This window comes from Neopelma chrysocephalum, unplaced genomic scaffold (assembly GCF_003984885.1).
Source record: "Neopelma chrysocephalum unplaced genomic scaffold, ASM398488v2 Primary Assembly neopelma1_93, whole genome shotgun sequence".
Lineage (NCBI taxonomy): Eukaryota > Metazoa > Chordata > Aves > Passeriformes > Pipridae > Neopelma > Neopelma chrysocephalum.
Window position 1 is genome coordinate 1,394,502 of NW_020897755.1, and position 16,730 is coordinate 1,411,231.

Genomic DNA, 16,730 nt, shown 5'->3' on the forward strand with positions numbered 1-16,730 from the left:
GCTCAGAGAGGCTGCAGAGTCTCCATCTGTGGAGATGCTCAAATTCTCACCAGATACAAGTCCTGGACAACCTGAAATGGTTGCCCCTGCCTGAGCTGGGGTGTGGGACTCAATGATCTTGGGAGGTCACCACCAAACTAGAGGAGCCTGTGACTTTTGCAGTTCTGTGACTTCTCCAGCCCACTCCCTAAATTTCTGCTGCACCAAACTCCAAAAGGGAAATCCTTTAACTGTGGTCTGAAATGAATTCACAGTGTAACTTAAAACTTGAAGACCTTGCTCTCTGAGCTCATCCTCTTCAGTAAATCAGTTTAACCAAGCTTTGATTTGATGAGTCCATTTGTCTTAAAATGTGACTTTACTGGATGCTGTCAGTACCTAAATTGCTTTCAATCTACTACTGTTTATATTAAATGCAACTTGAGTACAGCTGCTCTTTCTCTTCAGAATTTGTAGCAATTTACGTGTCGTTCACTTCAGCAGTTCTCGTACTTGGCTGTGGTACAGTTTACTTCATTCTTAAAGCCTCCTTTATCCTTTTCTAAACAGTGTGAGTGTTTGTAAGCGTTTGCATAGTGCAAAGGGCAGTTGGCTGAGTAAAATAAGCCTCTAGCCTTCATGAGTAAGAGCACTGTAAAGGACAGGATTCCAGATCAAAACCCTTTATGCTTTTGAAGGGCAATGAATAGGCACGGCTTACAGAAGCATTTCTAGTAAAGTAATAAGCAATTAAGCTAGGCTTGTGTGCAAAAGGTCATAAATTTGATTAATTCAGGCTCCTGCCTAAAGAATAATGATGGTGTCACTTGCACACGCATGTGATTTGTGAAAGAGGCTAATCTAGAGCAGGGAGTGAAACATCAGGCTAACCCTGTATGGGTTAGCAAGTGCTTCTGTGCAGGATTCTTGTGGCAGAGCAGGCAGGCACACCTCTGCAGGCAGCTGTGCTGCAAGGCTGACAAGCAGCTGTCTAATGGCTCATGAACAAGGTTAACTGGGTGAGCTTCAGTGACTGCAGTGTGGTCCTTAACGTGCCCCATGCAGGTGGGGGGGGTGTTGAAGAATGCCCAAGAACCACAGAGCACACCCCTTCCACTGCTGTGCCAGGCATAAGAAAGTGGAAACACTCCCTTTTTGTAGACAATTCCCTTCAAGATTCCCTTTAAAGATGTTTAAAGCACACAGGCTAAAATCTACTTTCAGGCAGAAGTGACCAGTGCCGTGTCTGGCAGGGCCATGGTTCTCTCCCTGCCAAGGTTCAGCTGACAGAGCCCTCGGTTCTCGTTTCATCCTCAAGGAGCTGTGCTGCATCTGCGGGGTCTCTGTCCTGCCCCAAGGGTGCTCCCTTTCTGGTTCTGTTCAGCGTCCCATCCTGGAAATTCAAAGCAGCAACTGGTGACAAAAGGACACTTTTTCCTGTACACACACATTGCCACAGGTGGGTCCTGGCCCTTGCCTTCACTGTCTTGCAAAAAAATACAGCCACCAATGGCTTGATAGTAGGCAAGAGTGCGACACACTGTGTCAGTCTTTAGCAGAGGGTTCTCTCTTTATGCAGTCCCATTTTAAGAGTTACTCACACACCCAAGAGCCAGTACATCAGTAAAAGGAACTTGGTGATGCACAGCTATTTCTTCACCTTTTATCACACTTACCTGTTTCTTGTCCACAACATTGAGGCCAATGGAGGCAATGATGCAGGCGACAGTGTTTGCCAGCATAAAGATCATCATCTGTTGCCAGCGCCACAGGGGGATCTTTAGTTCACTGGAAAGCCAAAACAGGAGAGAACAACCAGTCACTTAAGATGCTTAAGGCACTGCTCTAGTTCCCTGCAGCATCAAGTTGCAAATCCCCTGATTCCTGTTTACACTGCTCCACTAAAGCACTGGTGATTTCTCTGCTTGGAAAAAAAAAAGACAAAGCATTCTCACCTGGACTTTGTTCCCAGAATGTGTCCAACAACCAGATTTGAAAGGCCAACTCCAACCATCTGCACAGAAGTTGCCAGCCCCATCGCTGTCCCTAAAGTCGCTTGGGGCACCACAAGGGGTATAGATGGCCACATACTAGCCTGGGGGAGCAATGAGGACAGGAACTCAGAGCCTGATTTAAAGTGTTAGACAGACATTGGTTCAAAAAGGAATTATTCCCATGAAATAAACATTTATACCTTCCCCTCAAAAAATCTAGTGCTTGTCCCTCCAGCCTATTGGCTGGTTCTAGACTGTTCCCCATCCTTTTCAAGCAGCTGGAGACAGCACAGACAACACAGGTTACCTGAAACTGGAAGAACCTGACTCCAGATTTCAGAAGGGGAGTCAGTCCTGGTGGTTGAGTGGGTAAGACTCAAAGGAGATTCAGGTGCTACATTCAAGGTAAAAAAGAACTAAGCAAATCATAGCCAGGTTAATGCTTCACACTGTACGAGCGCTTCCTCACTCTGCCCCACTTTCTGCTCCGTGTTGATTCTTTGGGGTTATTTGTTACTAACCAAAGTCATTAGGCTTGGGGAGCCAATGACCTGTGTCTGCTAAACCTGTTCAGCAGGACACCAAGGCAGCAGTAATACGCCATCCAGGTGTAGGAGTGTAGCCACAAGACACACAGCTACCCAGTGGGGTTGGGAACTCACAGCAGCAAAGGAGTAAGTGATCCCCAGCCAGATGGTAGAGACCAGCGGAGGCACAAACGTGAAGGCCAGGAGAGCGAAGACGGGCAGAGTCAGTGTGGCACAGCCAACAGCAAAGACACCTCTCAGTCCAACGTAGTCCTGGTGGCAGGAGCAGACAGCAGGCCTCTTACAGGGGATCCTGCTTCCCATGGGTCAGGGACACGAGGGGCTGCGCAAAGTGGGCTGGCAGGAGGGGCAGTGACATGGGATTTCCTGGCTGTTGGTAGTGTAGCAGACCAGCTGTTCCTGGTTTCTCTTGTGTACCTCTGAACTGAGCCTGAAACGTCACACAAGGTGTCCAGTACTCGTGTGAAACCCTTAACACAGGGTGAGGGAAAACATTATTATACCCTGACAATTATGGAAATAAGGAAAGAAAGCATTTGACAAAACAGGGCCTGGGTTTCATGCAGATTGTCCTTCCCCATCTACTTGCAAAGCTTATCTCAATCCTTTCTGTTCCAGTCTCAGATTTCCCAAAACACACAGCTGTGTGCCATGGGTTGCTGCTACCATAGCACAACTACAGGATAGAGGGAAAAACAGGTTAATGTTACTTCTTGTAATTTAAATCAGACTGAAGTGCATCTTGCAGGTTTGCAAGGGTATAAAGGACTGCTTGTTCAGCCCCAAAAGGTGCAATTCTGTTTGAGGGGCTGTAAAAGACAATTCAAAAAATTGGGAAGTTATCAGCAAGCACGTCAGGTCTTGGGTACTCACAATTAAAATGCCAACTGCCGCGGAGAGGACAAGGGAGCTGTCGTACACTGCCCCAGCAATGTAAGCCGCTGCCTGCTGACTGTAACCGGGATATTTATCCTGGATAAACTTGCTAAAAACAAAATGAAGGGGGACCCCCCCCACAGTTAGTATTCTTGATCTGGTTATTTTGACAGAAAGTAAGCCTGAGCACAAACATATGGACTGGAAGGGTTTGATGGCTTATTTTCTTTTTAATTGGTGCACACCACAGAGAAGCTGGTATCTTAAACAGCCACTTTCGAGACACTTCTGCAAGTGCAGAGTGAAACTGCAGGTTAAAGTGCAGGTTAAAATTTGTTCCCTTCCATCGGCACAGCTCAGGGCAGCAATGTGCCATCACCTGTCCACAACACACCGGTGGAGTTTGACATCCTCTTTTACAGGCAGAAAGCCTTATCAGTACAAGGGGGAGAATGCTGAGGGGCAGGACAACTGTTTAAAAATTATCCACCAGCAAAGATCAGCATTTAAATTGAACACCTGCATTTGAAAAGTACTAGGAACCGTCCCTTAGGAACTCCTTTAAGGAGACCTGGTTACAGCGAAAAACACCCATTGTCAAAGACAGCCTTTCATCTTTGTTAGGGACACACAGAAATTACATTAAACTTCCTCAAATTCTTTACAGAATTTACAGTCATCCGGTTGTAATAAGAGCTTACACAGAGGTTTATTTAGAGATCTTGTAGCTCCTTAAGCCTGGTTTGGCTGCTTGCATGGCTACTTCCCCTCAGTCGTCATGCTGATGACATTTCTTCCTCCCTGATTTCACAGTGGCTACCTCTACATCGCTAATGAAATACTACCAAAATAATTTTATTTTTTTTACTGCAGGCCTTTGCTAATAGAAAAGTTCATCCTGACTGTGTGACAGAAGCCGCACCATCCACAAATGGGAACAAAGCAGCAAAATGACAAGTCTGTGGCAGAGCCCCACGACAGAAGCAGGAGTCTCAGTTTAGTTGGGCAGGTCACTGCTTTGCTTTAAGTGTGGGAAGGCGTTAAAAAGGAAGTCTGAAGCCTTCACTAGGATACAAAGGCTTCCTCACGTACAAACCCAGGCTGAGCAAGCCCAGCTGTGTTCCAGACACAGCAGACAGTGTGCAACAGCTGCAGGGCAGAGATGCCCCAGGCCTGTGGAGCTGACACCCCACCCAGCTCAGGAGACACCCACTTTGCTGGGCTATCACAAAGGTGAAACGCCTATGGGCTATTTTTTGAATAAAGTATTTCTTCCCCTTCTCCCAAAACCTTCTGATCCTCCTTTGGCAGTGTTCCAAGCTATAAATATTGGATGAATCATTTCCCTCAAAGGTATTTTTGCTTTCTTTCAGAAGCCTCTCTCATCTTTGAAGGGAAAGAAAGGTCAAAGAATCCTCAAACCTTCAACTAGGTGTTAAAGACATGTTTCTCTGCATTTCAAGAGTGGAAGGAAACTGTATTTCCCAGTCAGCCCACAGCTGAGGCCTGGAAGGCTCTGCAGGCTCATGTCAGTCATTGGTCACAGCTACAGGACAGTACCTGGCATCGGCCACGAAGGGGAACACTCCGTTGTAGAAGAACATGATGGTGAGGACCAGGAGCCAGTAGTGAAGGGGAAGGTGCTGGATGTCCTGAATCCGCTGCAAAGACAAGATGTGCCCTCACTCATCAGGCATTAGCCCAGCTTCACACCAGTGTCACTTCCTGCAAGCCACTGAAGGGCATGAGAGATTTAAGGAGTAACAGCAGGTAAAAGGGAACTGCAAGGCAGCTCATGCACCTCTAAGTGAAATTTGGTATGTGCTGACTCTAACACATTCCTTCTTTAACACTACTCAGTAAAGAAAACATAAAAGCTTTCTTCTTATTTTTATAAAGGTTCTGGCTGCAAGAGATTTTTGAGCAGGCTCTATTAAGAGTCCACTGCAAATCCTTAAGTGAAACACAGCAGAAAGGTAGAGGATAAACACGAGTCACAACACTGAGCTATAGAAACCAGCTAGAGTACTATCATAAGAAGGAAATACATCTAATAGATTAAAGTGCCATAAAAATTGCAGACATTACAAGCCTGTAATGCTTGTTCCTAGACAGGAGAGTGCAAGGAGGAACAGAAGATAAGGGCTGGCAAGAGATAGTTCAGTACTGTTGTTTGCTATCACAGATCCTGTGAGCCAGAAAGCAGTTCAGAGGGAGGCTACCAGCTAACTTTGTGCACAAAATCCTCCTCTGAGCCACCTACAGTCAGGAAGTAACTGGCTCAGAAAGCTACTGCTGTCCTGAGTGCTCTCTGAAAGGCTCTAGGCAGGGAATCGAGTCTTGGCTGGTGGCTCACAGATTTGATCTGCTCAGTGCTGCTCTGCAGGATAGAACCGAGGGGTGGGAATGCCCTCTCCTGGCCGGGACCGGCTCCTGCTGCCGCAGCCTTCTCTACGCTCCAAAGGCAGTGCTCCTGCACCCGGGATTGCCAGGATGGAGATGGAAAAGCACCACGTACCACTTTTTTGGATTCTTGCTGGATAATGCCATCCAAGCCCAGCTGCTTCATGCCCACTTTATCCAGCACACTGACTGTGAGGGCTGAAACAAGCCCCAGCACACAGAGTAGGCTCCCTGGAAAATCAAGAGGTGTTAGAAATTCCTCAGCATGGACAGAGCTGAATGATAAACTCCACTGCATGTAAAATGCTGAATTCTCCAGGACTCCTACTCCTGGCTTCTCTTAACACACAGAGCAGGACCCTTCCACTCACAGCACCCTGTTCCAGCCCCTGAGCTGTGCCCACTGAGCTCCCATGGCTGCAGCACTGATGGTCCTGATGCTCCTGACCTGCAGCAGGCCTGTGCAACAAACCCAAGGCTAAAGCAGGGCAGACACTGGGAAACTTCCCTGGTCCCCAGTGCAGGGGAGGCATCCCAGGGCTGCACTGGAAGCCAGGCTGTACCTCCCCGTTGGTGTGACCTGCTGCAGTTACCCCAGCAGTCTGACCTGCCAGCACAGGCAGCTCCAGAGTCGTTATGCTGGATGTGTCTTAGCAAGTTTGGCAATGGGCATCTGCTGCAGATATCCTTCTCAGAAAGAGTTCTGCACCTGTCTTGCTTTCCAAAGAGCCAAATGGACTGTAGAAGTCACTGTGCTGTGCTTGCAAATGCTGCCTGAGCACAAAACTAAATGTGAGATGGGATGTGACAGCCCATGCCCACCACAGCTTTTTCTCTGAGAGCTGGAATCAGAGGAGAGCAACGGGTTTCAATTTCTGCATGAGATTTATCACACACATGCATCCTCTTTTCCGTGGATGATGGCCCATGCTGCTTTGTGGTTTGGGAAATAACACTTTCCTATAATCACCGAGTTTTTGTACACAAAGGAGGCCCTGAAGCAGGTCTCCCTTACATCACCATCCCAGCACACCAGAGTACACGTGTGCCACTTAATCCTTCCGTGGAACAAGTCATCCCTTCCACTAGAGACAGATCCCATCTCACTGCACCAAGAAGAGGACAGAAACTCAAATCTTCTAAAGATACAAGCCCTAGAACAGATTCACTCTAAGAAATGTGTAGTTCAGGTTCTGCTTCTCACAGTAATTTAAACATGCAGTTTCAATCAGCCATGTGCAAGGCATTTTCTGCTGGGACAGTACAGACACTGCTGCAGAACCAGTATGTTCTGCTGGCCAAAGTACGGAATAACAAACACACTTGATTCCTCTTGTTTTCACTCTGAAGTTTCTATTCCATGGGAGTAAACCTACATTAAGTACTGATTACCTGTGACTGCAGATGTTTAAAATATGTCAAGAAAACAACACTGTCAGGCTGACACTAGAGTATTAAGAGAGGGTTCTCTGGCATCAGTGCAGAAAACACCACTCATAGCACACAGAAAGCAGCAGGAAAAACTGGAAAATCATGTGCCTCTTCCCGCTAACCTCACTACCTTTTTCAGAGTCTTTTAGTAACTGGACAAAACAAGCTGGCCTGAAGTCTCAAAAACAACAGGCCAAAAGCACCAAAGAAACTCACCTCCCCAGAGAGTCCACTGCATTCCAAACTTTGCCTCAAACTGCTGGGTGAAGAAGAAGTTGAGGACACTCCCAAGACGGGAGAAGGACAGGGTCAGTCCAAAAGCCAGTGCCAGTTCCTTCCCCTTGAACCAGAAGGCTGTGATACGATTCTGCACAACCTGGAGAACAAAAAATCCTCTCTTGAACAGACAGGCTTGGCCAAGAGCATGGCACAGAAGCAACAGCTCTCTCAAGCTGGAGAGCTCAGGCTGGGGGAGGAGACCTCTACTCATCCCAAGGGGAGGCAGATTGTGCCAGCCTCACAGTCCATTTAAAAATGTACTAAATCATGCTGGGACATGGGAGGTGAACTTATCCCTCACATAAGGCAAGCAAAAATAACCCCAAAGGCAGAGAAATCACATGTCAGTCCCCACCTTGAGGGAAGGACTAAGTTGTTAGAGGGGAAGACTTCTAAACATTTTGGCACACATTAAATCCATGCAGCAGGAGCTGTGTTCTGCCAGCAACACAGGTCCCTTGTGCAGAGGTGAAGCTCACTGGTAGGACAAGGGTCTGGGAAGCAAAATAAAAATGTATCATGACCTTTTGATGAGATGTAAATATGAAAATATGTAAATGTGAATTCCTTACTAGTAAGTGACCCGTTCCCAGAGCCAAAGAGCAGTCTTCCTGTTAGCATCATTGGGAGGAGGTATGGTGAGCCCTTAAAGTGTGAGCCTAGAGCAAAGAGGGATGATCCCAGCACAGTGAGAAGAGAGAAAACAAAGACACCAACTAGGGAGAAACAGAAAAAAATACACAAACCTCAATAGACATGCTGAGATCACAACAAAAGTATTCTGTGTCAAGAAGCAAAAGAAAAACCTCAAAACATACCACTAAACCTGTGGGCTTCCATCAGCTTACTCTCAGTTTTCAATTTTGTAAGACTGGACTCTTTACAAAATGACTTGGGAATCCTCACAGTAATGATGACATTATCATGGTGGGAGGTTAGAGGGGTAGACTAACTCAGACAGAGGACTCTGAAATCTGTAGAGTCCTTGTCCCTGTCCTGAGCTCCATTATATGTCCTAGAGGACATGATGTCCTTCTCTGTGCCCCCCTCTCCTCTCTAAGATGTTTATCTCCAGGATACAGAGACAGCAGGACTGCATTTGCTGGGATTGCTGGGTCTGAGCTTATGGCACATGCCAGAACAAATGCCAGAGCAGGGAACAGAACCGTGCTTTATCAGTTTGTCCCATCAAAACCAGATAACACTAGTCCCTGTCATGTGTGTGTCAGAGAAAAGCGTATTTACTGCCCTGCTGTGTCAATTCAGGTAAGTCAGTGGTCAAAGGAGAAAAATGTCTCAGTTGCTTCACAGAGCTGCTCAGCTAACCATCACACCCTGCCCTCCATCCCTCTGGGATGTTATGGCACTGGGACTTTTAATCATCCCTTTGCACTGAAAGGGATGAAATCCCGTTCTGAAATCCCACTTCAGAACAAGAATAAATTAATGGAACCTCGGAACTTACAGCGATTTCCCAGTTTATCAATCAGGAATCCAGCCAGAATAACCACTACTGCATTTCTAGGAGAAAACCACAACAGAAATGTGTTGTCTTGGTGCTTGGAAGCAACTACCAAACCACCCACCCCCAAAAGCAAGAGCAAAGTGACTCACGTCCAGGCATAGATCGCGTAGAGCAGGTTGTACTGAGCTGGGGTCATTCCCAAGCCTTCCACACACTCCAGCGTGCCATTGTGCCCAGTGCTGTTATGGTGGGTTCCATTGGGGCAGGTCAAGTTCTGTACAAGTCACAGAGCCTTTGTTAGGTGCAGACACAGACAAAAACTCACATGTGCCTTTAAAAATGAGGTTCTTCCCATCTAGATTTCTATTTATCCTGCTCAGCTCTCACTTCCACAAGCAGCCATTAGGGGACTTGTGTCTTCTAGAAAGCCAGCCCTTCTCAAATGGGAAATGACTGGCCATTGGCATGGCATGGCACAGCTTCTGTCTCCCTTCCTGTGGCAGTAGCAGCAGGGGCTCAGCACTTTTATACACATTTCCAACCAAAAGAAAAGCCAGGAGCCTGCACCACCAGCTTTATCTGATCCCTCAGCTTCTTGGTTATGATTCAGCTTCATCTGACTCTTCATTCCGTACCATAAAGTCTCAAGCAGCATGTAAATATGCAACTCAGTTTGTACCAACTCACAGCTCTAAAGCATTTCCTGTAGTGTAAGAAACTGGTAGTCCTGGCATGATTTAAAAACCTTGGGTTTGCTACTAAAAAGCGACATCTCCTCAACACTATATGATCAGGAAAAGCCTCCTAAGATCTTCCAGCTACCGAAAATTCACCTGCAACGGGACATGGACACTGGGTCTTCACACCAGCAGGCACAAGCTTAGCTCCTTGAATAAGCACAAGAGAAGTGTGATTTTTACCACGAGATTTTTATATTCACAGCTCCTCAGACGTGCTGCAGCAGAAATTTTCGAGGCTGCAGAGAAGCAGTTCTCTAGAACAAAGTGTTTCACTGCAAGCACTTGTCTCAGCTGCTCCAACCACTGCTGAGGCAGAGAGAGGCTAAATTCACTAGAGTAAAAAATATGACAAGAGTGTCAACAGATTAAAAACTCTGCACAGTACTAACACAGAAAAATATGGCTTGGTTTCACTACCCTGCAAAGTTACCTGGGTAACAAAACATGACATAGCCTTTCCTGTATTCCATAAATAAGTAACTGACTCCTCCCTCACAAACCTGCAGAAGTTGTGGAAGATCGAGGAATAATTACTGACATATTTTTGGGGGAGATTTTTCTCACATTTGCAATGACAAGCTGCATCCAATTTAGCTTGGAGTTCACTGTCTGAATGTTAGGGATTTACTGCATTTATGTTAAAAAAAAAGTTACGTGTAAGCTCTGGCTATTCCTGCCCTGGCTACTGAGGCAGACAGAGAACAGGACAGTGACTCTGCCCCTACACACACTGACCTGCCAGCAGACAGCACATGAGAGGCAAATCATCTCTCGGGAGACACAGAACCAATGCAATCATGACAGGTAAATGAGTCCAGTAAGAATTTGTCAGGGGTTCAGAAATTCAGCTTTGGCTCTCCAGCATCTCTGGAGAACTCCCAGCAATCAGCTGAGATGGCAGTGTGAACCCTGAACAACAGAAGTTTCTAGCATTTGAGAATATGACTGGTTTCTACATGTCAGTCCTCCTGTGACCCCCCTGCACAGCTCCTGTCCTTGGGCCAGCAAATAATGATGTGATGCCTGCAGTGTCAGAAGGTTTGTACCTGGAGACCCAGAAAGACTTTCCTTCTCACTGGCAAAAGTGAGTACTGAGAACTTGTGTCTTTCTGAAAGGTTTTATAGGGGATATAGGGACATAAGTGATGATGTTATGTCTGACTTCTTAAAAATTATGCTTAATATGTTTTAATCCCATATTTTTTAACCTTATGATATGAAGAGGTTTTGTTTTTTTTTTTTAATGCTGCTTCACTGTAACTGGTGAATACAGTGGGACTTGAAAGAGTGATGTGTAACATTCTATTTATGCAGTGCAGAAGCAAAGCAAAAGGCCCAGCTCAGCCGGGAGCAGCCCAACCCTCTGGTTTCTTTCAGTAAGTTTTAGTTTCCTTTTGAATGGAAACAAATTTTTAGATATTTTGCTTCTAACTTTTGTACAGGCTATGAATGAAATGAATGGGAAAGAAATAGAAGGGGAAGAAATTGAAGCAGTGTTAGCAAGGCCACCGGATAAGAAAATGAAAGCACGTCAGGCTGCCGGACAGGCCTCGCGGAGCACTGCGTGAGTGTCACTGTGGTCACACTGCACAGTGAAGTTCTGCTGCAAACGAATCACCTCCAGCACTCGCGTCTCCCACCCCCGTGCAGGTACTGACGGTCAGTGCTGTGGATCTCCTGCGCGCGGGGTGGTGTGAAGTCCCGACTGGACTCCCTTAGGGCCGTGAAGAGGAGCCGACCCCACGGAGCACGGGCGGGTGCCACATTCCCAGTTCTCCCGGCAGCAGAGGGAGCTCGAACCCCTGGCGTGCCAGTGACAACCTCCCACCCGCAGCACCTGGGAGGTGAGACCGCGGGGCAAAGACTCCTGTACCGACAGGAAAAGGTCTGGAACTTCCAGCGGCGGCCGCGGCCTGTGTTGCCGGCTGTGCCCCTGTCTGCACGGCCCGGGCGGAGGCTCAGCGCCCCTCGGCACTCACCCCCTGGAGCTGCTGCTGCAGGACGCCGGGCATGTCGAAGCAGAAGTAGGAGCCGAAGGTGAGGAGGCAGTTGAAGAGCAGCACGGCGAACCTGTAAGAGACTGGGGCAGAGCGGACCCTCCTCACCCGCCCGTCCCGGCCCTCCCGCCGAGCTCCCGCCCAGCCCTGCCTGCGGAGGGACGAGCCCGGCCCGCGGCCTCCCGCCGGGCCTCCCGCCGGGCCTCCCGCCGGGCCCCGCCGCGCTCACCGCGCTCCGCCGGCACCGCCATCGCTCCGCCCCTCGGGCACGGCCCGCCCCGGGGACGGAACGAGTGGGGAGAGCGAGTGGGAGTGGGAATGGGGACTGGGACTGGGAATGGGAATGGGACTGGGAATGGGGCTGGGAATGGGACTGGGACTAGGACTGGGACTGGGAATGGGAATGGGGCTGGGAATGGGGATGGGGACTGGGAGTGTGAATGGGGACTGGAGCTGGGAATGGGAATGGGAACTGGGGCTGGGAATAGGAATGGGGCCGGGAATAGGAATGTGGACTGGGAATGGGGCCTGGGAATGGGCCTGGGAATGGCAATGGGGACTGGTAATGTGACTGGGAATGGGAACTGGGGCTGGGAATGGGGACTGGGACTGGGGATGGGGCTGGGACTGGGACTTGAGGCGGGGAATGGGGATGGGGCCAGGAATGGGCATGGGGACTGGGACTGGGACTGGGAAAGGGGCTGGGAGTGGGAATGAGCCTGGGGCTGGAACTGGGGACTGGGACTAAGGGCTGAAGCCAGGACTAGGACTAGGACTAGAGCTGGGAATGGAGCCGGGACTGGGACTGGGGACTGGGGACTGGGACTGAGGGCTGGGGACTGGGGCTGGGAATGGGAATGAGGCTGGGAGTGGGGACTGGGGCTGGGAGTGGGGATTGGGGCTGGGAATGGGAATGGGGCTGGGAGTGGGGACTGGGACTAAGGACTGGGGCCAGGGCTGGGACTACGACTAGGACTAGGGCTGGGAGTGGGGCTGGGGCCAGTACTGGGAGTGGGACTGGAGCTGCTGCTGCCCAGGCCTCCCCCAGGGCTGAGCCAAGGCGGGAAGGGGTCAGGAGGACTCTGATGGGAAAGGAGCCGATTGGAAACAGTGGGATAAACTGGAGGAATTGACATCAGTCAGAAAGAGGGAATTTTGTAATGGGAAATGAGACTGTCCATGTGAAAGGAAGGAATCAGATGGTAAATGCAGTGTGGGAGCAGCAGCATAGAAGAAATTGGTTTGTAACACATCATAAACTGATCAGTAGTCCAAAATATGATGTTCTGGGGAAAAAAGGTATCTGTAAAGGTGTGTCGGTGGAAGTGTCTCATATAAGACAGGGAAGAGCAGTCTCTGAAGGGAGCAGGGAGCATTGTTACAAATGGATCAATAGGAACCAGCCTAGTGTTAATTAGAGGTTCCTCTTTATCACAAGAGCAGGGCCCTGGCAATGAAAAGGAAAAAAATCCACAATCTCTTCCTCCAAAAGTCCTGTATGATTGAAAGGGTAAGTATATTTCTCTTCTCATTTGAAGAGTATTTTCTACCCAAATGAGGCACAAAGAGCAAACCCCACAATGGCACCTGTGCAGGCCAGTGCCTTACCTGGTCTTAAATAGAGCTTGCGAAATATGTGAGCAAGACTGTGGCATGGCTGTCCATCCTTCAAAGCCAGAAGCAGGATTTGTGCCTCCAGGAGTTTCTTCACGCTCCTATGTCAGTGGGTCAAAGGTTCATGCATAGCAGGGAATGTGGTGTTAAAAAAAAGTTTTTCAACAACGTGTACTGAAATATAAGGATATTTTAGGAGTAATTTTAGGAGCATCTGACTTGTGAACAGAGTCAGCCTACAAGGTATCTCAAAGTCCATTTTTATAAATGCTGTTACTTTAGACATCATTTATGCTGCCATGTAGAAGTTTTTATTTTGCCCTACCCTGTGATTTCTCCCTTCCTTGGCCACAGGTGTGGAGAATGCTGAATGAACTATTACCATTACTGCCTTATGTGCAGAGGATGCTTCATGCTGCCAACACATGTCCTTACCTGGCTGTGCTGGGCAGACCCTGTGAGCAGGTGAGCCCCCACCTATCTGCTCACTCACTTCTCCCAGTGGGATAGAGGAGAGAATCAGAAGGGCAAAAGTGAGGAAAAAAACCACAAAACCTTGTGGGTTGAGATACAGACAGACAAATAAGTGAAAAGGAAAAAAAACCTAAGAGAAAAACCCCACCAAGTGATGCACAAGCAATCACTGACCATCCACGGACCAATGTCCACCTGGTCCCAGGCAATGGGAAAAAACTTGGAAGAAACCCTTCCCCAGCTTTCTTGCTGAACATGATGCCACATGGCATGGGACTTCTCTCTGGTCAGCTAGAGTGTGGCTGTGTTATCAGCACTGTTCTCCTCACCAGCCTGAGCACAGCACTGTTTCAGCTCCTGTGCACAAAGCAAACTCTTTCCCAGCTAAACACAGTACACTAAGAACCAGCTCTTGAAAGGAATTCTTTTGGCCAAACAAGAATGTTTTATAACGACATTTAGCAGAGATAAAAGTGTCTGGATAACAATAACATTTATATAGACGTTTATGTCTGTATATATATATGAATTTTGTATGTATATATAAGATTTGTATAATCTGTATATATATATATATATATAAGATTTGTATATATATATTTATAACATGTATACTGTGTGGGTGATTGATTTGATTTGAAAACTAGTGTTAGAGCTTTGCTAGTGATCTGCAGGTCTGAGGTGGGGATATGTCCCAACACTGCTGGGGACAGCAGCAGTAGGTCTCCGTTCTGTACCAAGCTTTGTAGCACTTCTAAGCCGTGTTTGTGCCACTGGTGATGTTTGTGTTCACTTCAGGAGCCTTTGTTGCCATCACAGTGCTTATAAAAATACTAATATGCTGGACAAAACTCACTGTGGTGTCAAAGGGATAGAAAGGAACAATACATATCAGCATTCTGCAATGTAAATAATGGCTTGGAGATACTGGATTCATTTGCATATTGAGTCTGGACACACACTTTCAGTTTTTTCCTTCAGAAGTGTTTTGTTTTCCATGTATTTTTTTTTCTGTATATATATATGTGTACATATATGGGAATATCTATCATTATATATATTGTATAATATTCTATGTTATATATGTGAAAATAGATTATATATTTTTTCTACATTTATTACATATTTCCCCCTCCCTCCTGTCAATCTTTGGCTAACAGGCTGTGTGAATTTGATGTGTCATGATTAATTCACTTTTTGAATTTTACTCTTTTTCCCCCCTTTTTAGCACCAGCTCATAAGTGACCTGGAGCGTGGACTTGGAGTGAGTTTGATTTGAGAGCCCTTAGTGAGAACGAGGATACAGGACCAGTGATGGGGAGGTCAGATATGAGAGATTTGTAATAGTGGCATGCGTGTCTGTCCAGACTCAAGCTACCTCGTGTCTAGAAGAACCTTTAGGCCTTCTTTAGGGAGGAAAGGGACTGGCATAAAAATACTTTAGGTGTCTTATCCATTAAAGATAACTTTCAGAGCATGGCCAGGCGAAATACTTGCTCCTGAATCTGCATGTCAGCAGCTCTGGTGTCTGTGCTGTTGTGAGAGCTTCCTAGGAGAGAATCAGAACTCATAGGCATGACTGAATAAAAACCTATGATCCAAGAAATCATTTGGGAGCACTGAACCTGAAGGGTGTTATTATTTCCATCCCCTATCCAGTAACAAGTCTTTATGGAGTAGAGGAGGTGTGGGCTTGCATTGGAAACAGAGGAGGGAGAGACAAAAAATTAAGAAGAAAAAGCTGTGTGTCAGAAGCCTCATCTGCTCACAGCAATTATGGGGCAAGAACCAGACCAAGCCAGACAGAGAAGGAGGAGAGCTCTTCTTCCATTACGGCTTCAAGGAAGAGGATTAATATTTGATAAGAAAAATCAATTAGCTCACAAGTAACATGGAGATTCTGACCATAATCTATGGAAACAATCCTTGAAGACATGCTTTAATGCATAGCATCCATGATGGTTTGGAGGTCCTGGAGCATGTTTGTTGGAAGCTGGTTAACTTGAGGTTTGCCTTAGGTTCTACCTTGTAAGAGTACCTATGAGTTTAATATTGTCTCCTGGCTATAAGGCCTCTTATGTTTTGTCAAATCCCATTCATCTTAATTCTTAACTTGAATTTGTAGATGCTCATTCATTCTGGTTTTTATTTTAACTATTACCTGGTTTCTTCACCTGTGCATCCATAAATCTATCATCATAATATTTTGCCTGTAAATCTATTCCAAAACTGCAGCACTTCTGTTATTTCTCAGAGCTCTCAGAAATCCTGGTTTTAGTTCTCTCATAAAACCCTACATAGATAATTATAATTTTAATGTAAGTTTTACAGAAAGCTCACTGAAAGTAGTATCAACTCCTCCTACCCTTGACCTTCTTGTACCAGTTTTTTCTGATTTAATAGCTTTTATCTGAAAAGAGGTAGTCTCTCTTGGTATATGCTCCCTCTTGTTTATCTGATTTTCTGTCACCAAGTTCTCAGTCTCAGGGACTCCTCAAGTATTGTGATCAGTCCTTTAACACATAACTTATTGAAGCATGTGTCATTATTTGCATTCTGTTCCCAAGTGATTGCCTTATATAAGAGAAAACAGCGAGACTGGGTTTGTGACAAGTTGTGTTAAATCTTTTTGAAAAGAAAAGATCTCTTCAGTCACGAACAGGGAGGTTACAGTTGTAGTAAGGACAGCGTTTTCAGGCAGGAGAGGGATTTTATTTTGTCAGCTGTTATGCCTCATTTTGCAATTGTGTATTTCCTCTGAAAAGAGAAGGAGCAGGAGCATCATTATGTAATCATTTAATGTATATTACATATGTAATCATTTAATGTATATTACATAATGCAGCATTATGTAATCATTGTTTAAACCGAGCTGGAAATTAAGCACCATGCAGCCACTCGCTCAGCCCCCCCTCCCTCCCCCTCCTACC

At 46.7% G+C, this 16,730-nt stretch overlaps 1 protein-coding gene across 3 annotated transcripts; it reads right to left on the bottom strand.

The window, feature by feature from the left end:
* Nucleotides 1–646: 646 nt before the first annotated feature.
* Nucleotides 647–11,988, bottom strand: LOC113972524 (major facilitator superfamily domain-containing protein 1-like). 3 transcript variants are annotated; one of them, XM_027693711.1, is made up of 13 exons: nt 11,942–11,988; nt 11,695–11,795; nt 9,125–9,249; nt 8,976–9,031; nt 8,083–8,169; nt 7,448–7,606; nt 5,916–6,031; nt 4,958–5,058; nt 3,395–3,506; nt 2,636–2,773; nt 1,935–2,074; nt 1,656–1,767; nt 647–1,372 (listed from the first exon to the last, which is right to left on the bottom strand). In XM_027693711.1, the coding sequence occupies exons 1-13, from the start codon at nt 11,961–11,963 to the stop codon at nt 1,259–1,261; spliced, it is 1,383 nt and encodes a 460-aa protein (XP_027549512.1). In that variant the 5' UTR covers nt 11,964–11,988; the 3' UTR covers nt 647–1,258. The 3 variants fall into 3 exon arrangements, with proteins under 3 accessions (XP_027549512.1, XP_027549511.1, XP_027549513.1); XM_027693710.1 differs by having other exon boundaries at nt 8,083–8,226; XM_027693712.1 differs by lacking the exon at nt 8,083–8,169.
* Between the last annotated feature and the right edge of the window lie 4,742 nt (nt 11,989–16,730).

Excerpts from the sequence above, each read along its gene's own strand:
- LOC113972524 (XM_027693710.1), bottom strand. The coding sequence starts at position 11,963 with ATGGCGGTGCCGGCGGAGCGCG. Across the intron at positions 7,607-8,082 it reads TGGGAACGGGTCACTTACTA|TTGTGCAGAATCGTATCACA; the intron begins GTAAGGAATTCA and ends TTGTTCTCCAGG. Across the intron at positions 3,507-4,957 it reads CCCTTCGTGGCCGATGCCAG|CAAGTTTATCCAGGATAAAT; the intron begins GTACTGTCCTGT and ends TTTTGTTTTTAG.